This window comes from Lactuca virosa, chromosome 3, assembly GCF_052849685.1.
Source record: "Lactuca virosa cultivar CGN04683 chromosome 3, Lactuca_virosa_CGN04683_v6, whole genome shotgun sequence".
Lineage (NCBI taxonomy): Eukaryota > Viridiplantae > Streptophyta > Magnoliopsida > Asterales > Asteraceae > Lactuca > Lactuca virosa.
This window is the reverse complement of record NC_136428.1, coordinates 172,274,893-172,282,278: the sequence shown is the minus strand read 5'-3', so window position 1 is coordinate 172,282,278 and position 7,386 is coordinate 172,274,893. Positions and strand designations below refer to the sequence as shown.

At 32.4% G+C, this 7,386-nt stretch overlaps 1 protein-coding gene across 1 annotated transcript; it reads right to left on the bottom strand.

Moving 5' to 3' along the window:
• Positions 1-5,316: 5,316 nt before the first annotated feature.
• On the bottom strand, positions 5,317-6,813 carry LOC145164267 (protein FAR1-RELATED SEQUENCE 1-like). Its single transcript, XM_079082990.1, has 2 exons — positions 6,277-6,813; positions 5,317-5,832 (listed from the first exon to the last, which is right to left on the bottom strand). Exons 1-2 carry the CDS (start codon positions 6,811-6,813, stop codon positions 5,317-5,319), a joined length of 1,053 nt encoding a protein of 350 aa, XP_078939116.1.
• Between the last annotated feature and the right edge of the window lie 573 nt (positions 6,814-7,386).

The following is a 7,386-nucleotide window of genomic DNA, read 5'->3' as shown; positions in this document are numbered from 1 at the left end:
AAATTTCAATATCAGAACAATGAAGAATCCAACATAGTGTGGTGTAGGGTTCGTTTCAATATCAGAATGATTTCTAGGGTGTTGCTGGGGAAGATGAAGAATCAGATGGTCGGAGTCATGGGTGGTTAATTTCAATATCAGAACGATTTCTAGGGTTCATTTAAGGGGATTAGGGCTGATTCTTGGTGGGATAAATAGAGGATCTTGATGTTTATAACCAGGTATTCAATTTCATGGATTAGGGCCGGTTCTTCTCAACGTTTTCCCTTTTCCTCGCTTGTGTTATTTTCTTTTTACAATTCAACACAGTGCGGTCTCCTACATTAGACGTTGATGATGAATTTGAGAAGCATGTTAATTGTATGCATCCACCCGGGTAATAACATTTCTTTCGATTGGTTGTTTCCTAACCAACTTAAATTCCTTCATTTTTCGTGTTTTGTAATCGAGTATTTGAAACACTCAGATCATTGATGAAGGTATCCTCAAATGGCACCAAAATAGTACTGTGGAATTAATTCTCCAAATATAAATATGTAAACAAGCTGTCAGAAGATAATTCCACTGATCATATCCAACAGGTATCCATAAAAAGTGAATGTTTTCTAAAGTCAGTCAGGTGTAGTCAAGTGCTGAATAATAAACAGTACAACAACAAACAGGAGAAGCAAAAACACAAACAACTCCTAACCAACAACAAAGACTTCAAAGAAGAGAACCAGAACAAAAACACCCATGAAACAAAGCACAAACAACACATGAACCAAAAACCAAGGAAACCAAGAAAGAAGTAGCAAAGCACCACGAAACCAAAGAGAAACTTATCAAATCTGAGACAAACAACCCCCAAGGAAGCAACCAAAACAAAATTCAACGAATCCATAGCAAAAACGCATGTATTTTAAAGGATTTCTTACTTATATAGCAATGTAGTTATATGAAATTGTACTCTTCTTATCTTCTATACCTTGTAATAATTAGTATTGAGATTGTTTGATCTATTAAAGCAACATACTTGTATGAAAATGGTTTAATATAGCAATATAGTTTATTTTTGTAAATACTTCACATGAGTTGTATTTTTGCACCTGGAATCAAATGTCCATTAGTTTCATTTCTCATTTAGACACAAATGCCCCTGAATTGTATTTTGTAAACCTGCACAAAAATGGCCAAAGGTTCCATTTTGAAAATCGCGACAAAAATGCCCTTGAGTTAGAATGCGCATAACTCACTCATATGAAGTCAAAAATACTTGATTTTTTTTGGCATATACTTTGGTGTTTGTACTTCATTTTGTACTATACAAACACATATTTTGATTAGATATATAATCAAATACAACCCCCCGGAAGATAGCATATCAATATTGTGTATTTTCTGTTTCAGCACTTGTTTTTTTTTACAATATGTCCCGCTTTTTAAAATGTGAATAACTCACTCATACGAAGTCGAAATTACTTGATTTTTTTACAGCATGTAATTTAATGTTTGTACTTCATTTTGGACTATATAAACACATATTTTGATTAGATATTGAATCAAATACAGCCCCCCGAAGACAGCATATCAATGCTGTGTATTTTTTGTTTCAGCACTTGTTTTTTTTTGGTTTTTTTTAGTTTTTACTTTGAAAGTGCATTGTTATTCTTGGTTCCATTTTTAACGTGCATTGTTATTATTAATTCCATTTGTATGTATCATGTAAAACTCTAACGGTATGCATCATAGAAAACTTAAGAAAATTACACATTGAAAGTACACACTATTAGACAACCACCATAATATAATAAAATGACCAAAATGTCCTTTCCTCATCTTAATGAAGCATCTTTTGAACCTAAAACTAATAAAATCATAATTATTCCTAAAATGGAAAATATGCCCTTTATTTTGAAACTAAGAAATCCAATTCTTAACACTATCACAATACCAGTCGGTTCTTTCAAAATCATTAATCATAAAATAACTGAAACTGAAAATCACTCTTTTTTCATAAAAGTTGTGTTATACTAAATCCACCTGCTCCTCAATCTTTCTTGTTCAAACTAGAACATTAAGATCAAACCGGTAGTTCGGCCCATCATTACAGAAAATTGCTCCATGATTACGACTTGAATTTGTTTCATCTTCGTGTATGTTCTCTGTTCTTTCTTGTACCTAAATGTGACAACTGGAACATTTCCAGAACAAACAAGTCTAAATTGTAACCGTGTACAAGGGAATTTACATAATAACATTGATACAATAGAACTTTGAATGCCATAAGGGCATGTTTATAAAACGTATCATATAAATATACTTTGAAAACCATGTAGTAATAAACCTTTGAAGTTAATACAAGTTAACAAGACATTAAGGAGTCAAAAGGGTCAACAAAAGTCAAATGAATTACATTGTTTGAGTGTTTTCGATTTCTAGGCCACTACCATTGAGTTTTCGGTCATATAGGACCGAAATCTCCTTCATGGAATAAGCCAAGACCGAAAACACAAGGCTAAAACCACAACATGACCGAAAACACCTAGCTAAAGCCACTAAGGCCGAAAACCCTTCATACATGGACCGAAATCTATCTTGTGAATGGTATTTAAGATGATTTCGGTCATGCTTGACCGAAATAACCCTCTTTATGACCGAAATCCTCCTTAAAAGTCAAGATAAGATGCAAGTTGATAGGTTATTTACCTTCCCAAAGTGATATAATATACTTACCAACGTAAGTGTCACTTCATTATCTCTTATATCCTATATAATACACACATATGAATCATTCTTCAAAAGCCATTCACAGTTAACAAAATTCATCTCCATTCTCTCTCAAATATCAAGCCATTTCCCTTCCAAGTTCAAAGATCAAACATCTCCTGGAGCTTTATTTTTCAAGCTTTTTCCTTAGAAAATCATTGTAAGTTCTTATAATCTAGTGTTATGCAAACATGTCTATGTTAGTTCATTATATTTACACATTAGTATGCGTTAAAACTCATAGGATACAATCATCTTCGAGTATTCTAACTTAAAGAAAGTCACCGTCACCTCGTTATCTAACCGCAACTACACATAAGGTGAGTTCATACCCCTACGTTTTCACGATTTTTCCATGTTTGGGGGGGGGGGGGGGAATACAAGTAAAACACAAGCAACCTTGTGTTAACAGTCAAACTATTTCAAACCGTTTCAATCGTTATTTTTACCAAATTATGTATATATATATATATATATATATATATATATATATATATATATATATATATATATAATTAAGATTCTACACGCTTAGAATTGGTGATTTTGCTTTACTTCCTGTTCCTTGTTTGGTTATGGGCTTAGGATAAAATCATTTATTCGACTGTCTTTTCAATCCTAATTAAATATGTCTTATATATATATATATATATATATATATATATATATATATATATATATATATATATATATATATATATAAGTATAAAAATTATTTCAACATGTTAAGCAAAAAGAATATTTTCGCAACTTATTTCATTTCCTCTTGTACAAAAATGTTAAACTCCACAGTATATATTTATCTCAGATTTACGAATATACACATTCAAAGTTGTTAAAAATACAAAGATTTTCATTTCAACAGAACATACACGTTAAACTATAATATGTATAGTTTATGGAACATACATATTATTTTATCAAGTTCGGGTTACAATACAGAAACAAACATATAAATTATAATAGTTATAGTTTATGAGACATACATACAGTTTATTCATTTCAAAATGGCTTTTCATTATTCTACACGTAACCGTCAATATAGCTTTGTGAGACATACTTCAAGTACTTATCTAAGTACCAACGAAAGACCTGAAATTATAACCAGCGTCTCCTGGAGGGAGAGCGATCCACTTGTGTATAGATCTATACGGGACAGGCAATCCCACACCTAAACTGTTAGCTACAGTTAGGTCGGCAGGCCTGGGGTGACAAATGTCGTACCAATTCTGACGCTTGAAGAACGTCATATCAGGCCATCTTAGGTCATCAAGCATGGTTATAATAACTCACAATTTGGTATTAACAATACGAGTAGTGTACGAATACATACGTAACTTCAAATAGTTTTATTTAATAATAAAACTACAGTACAGTATTTTACAGTACAGCTGGTGGATCCAGGCATACATATTCACTAGAGTTTCATACAAGTACAATTACAGTATACTATTTTCCAGTGCAGAGAAAACTTACATTTCTAGAAACATACATTTAATGGTTTTATGCAAATTAAAACTACATTTTACTATTTTAGAGTACAACAACATTTACACATTTTGGTCTTATGGTATTAAGACTACAATTCATTTACAACAGAAAATATAGGATTTTCTGGAAGAATAAACTTACATTTTCAAGGAACAAATGACAGACTTCTAATACAAAAATGCTTATGAACTCACCACCTTAATTGTTGACACTCTTTTCAAAACCACTTGTATTCTTAGGAAATCAGTAGACAGGTATCCACACAGGTTTTGAGAAGACGGAGCTTCATAGAGTCACGTCTTTTAGTTTTTGCTATACATTTTTTATGTCAAGTATACAATGATTTGAACACAGATGTAAAAACTATACTTATCAATATGATGGTTGTTGTACTTCGATTACTATTATTCAATTGTTCTGATACTGTACATGACGTCATCCGCCCCCGAACGTTTCAGCCGTTCTGGTTTGGGGGTGTGACACTATAAAAACTCAGTTATTATAAAGTATATTAAACAAATAATAAAACAATCAAAATAGATAAAATATTACATTTTTCTTGCTTTTCTTCTTCGTAACCTGTTCTACTCTAGATTCTTTTCTCTTGGATGGTGGACGACCTTTACTACGTACTTGCAATGGTGGTAGCAATTTTGTAGCCGATTTTGAAACACAACCAACTTCAACTATCAAATTTGCGTTACTACTACAACCCCAAATTGAATCATCAGTCAACTTTTCCTTTTCCATATTTATACAACTTAGCAATTATTCATACTTTTCGCGAGAATTAGCAATATGTGCAACCTCATAAAAAGTGGAACACAAGTGGTCAAATTGTTTAACATTTTCACCACTCATCAAATCTTCAAAACAATTTATCACTAAGTAATGTCCATGCTCCACATTTTTCCTCCACCGAGACAAAATATATCGTGGATGAATTTCTTTAACATCCTTCTCAATCAATATCTTCACCATATGCCTACAAATAATTCCTCGAAACTCAAACAAATGACACGAACATTGTATATCACAAGAACTCTCATCATACCTAACGGTATAAACAATTTTTTTCTAAATCCCATGTTTCCCTTCCACAATATATGTGTCATGAAATTCATATTGCGCACCATCCACTTTGACCAATGAAGAATTACATAACAACATACCTCGTAATTCATCTTGAAACAACTTAAAAATTGCATTTGTGTACGCCTCGTGAAAATGTCTTTCAAAATAAAACCCAGATACTAATTTATATGAAGAATTAAGAAACTCAAAATCGGCTTTAGTTTCTTTCTCAATCTTTCTTTTCAGTGTGTTGTCATATTGCTCAACAAATTGGCATAATGAGGTTTTAGAATTAACATACGCATAAAAAAAAGCATTCATGCTTTCACTTCTTTGTGTAGTAGACATCCCTGCCCAAAAGTTTACTTTTACATATACCAGCACCCAACGCATTCGATCATTAAATAAAGAATGTAACCACTTATTTTTTTCAAGTCCGTATTTTTCAACCAGCTTGCACCACCCATCTTCAAACTCTTGAGTGTCCAGAGACTCATACACAAGGGTTTGTAGAGTCTTCTTTATTACGTTATATTCAACCAACCAACTTAGTTTTTACAGCTCCTTGCATTGATCAACATTGATATGTTATTATTGATTTTGGTGCCCGTCTATTCATGCATTCTAACTATGACTTGAATAACCATACATATGTTTCCGTATTCTCTCGTAAAAGAAAACCACATCCAAATAAGATAGATTTCCCATGGTTATTAACTCCAACAAACGGTGCAAACGACATATTATATTTGTTTGTCAAATATGTGCTATCGAATGAAATAACATCTCCGAATGACTCGTAAGTTGCCCTAGACCTTGCATCTGCCCAAAATACATTTTGCATACGACCTTCATCATCCATGTCAATCACATAGAAAAAAATTTAAGCTCCTTTTTTGGCATACAAACAAAATAATTATGAAGTGCCACAACATCCCCAACCCCAAGTCTTAGTTGTCTTACTTTTGCGATGTAAGATCTACAATCTGTCTCACCAAACGACAAATTGTCATACCCTTCCGCTTCAACAACTAATGAATGTAAACTTTTGTTTAATGGAATTCTAGCATAATCATTCAATTCAAGTCTTCTCTTAGCAGATGTATCCATTTTATTATGTGATCTTTGGAAACGAGATTTTCTGGGACTTAAAGCATGGTTATGTTCAAGAAAAACATGGGAGATAGTACATCTTCCATCACCATATGCAATTACGCAAATTTTTGCTTTACAATTTGTTTTAACAGACTTTTGAAATGGTTTGTTTGTCTTAGGCACATATACACTTCCTCTGGCATATCCAAGTGAGTAGTATGTTGTAGCAATACAATCTTTTGTTCTTTTACTAGTTTTCCGTACACCAAATCCAATCTGGAATGCATATGTTTTAAAGTAATCAGAAAGTTCTTTTTCTGAATCAAACATAATTCCAACTTTAGGAATGTTTTGATCTTGGGAATTGAGAATTGTACGCCCATCAACTGAATTTGCATCCTCCATACTGATCAAAGACTTTATCAACAATAAAACAAAGATTTTATTAACAATAAACAAACAAATAATACCATTGGGAATGAAAGAAAATTTTACCTAATTGATGGTGTTGTCCTCTAATCGTTGTTGTTGTTTTCACAGTTTAGAATCAGACATTTGTGGTTGCACATTGATGACCAGTGTTAGGGCTGGCTGATGGGATAGCAATGCCCATGTGCAAACTATGTCGACGAGGTGAAGAAGGTTTAGAGCTTAATAATGATACGCAAGAGATTGTTAAGATCATGCGTGATCTTTTTTTTTGTACGTGATGTTCTTTTTTTGTAAAAAAAATTACCTCATTAAGGGTACTTTAGGGATATCTTAATAAATTAGTTGAGGTGGAAAAAAGATGACAAATGGCTTGATTTTAGTGGGTAGGAATAATTGTAGGAAGAAATGGTAAGAGGCAATTTAATTTCTCCTTAATTAATTATAAAACACATTCTCTTAAATGCCATTTTATGTAATTTTATTTATTTCAGCTAGTTTTACCAAACATCATTTTTTATCAACTAGCTTTTCAGCTATCAGCTAGTT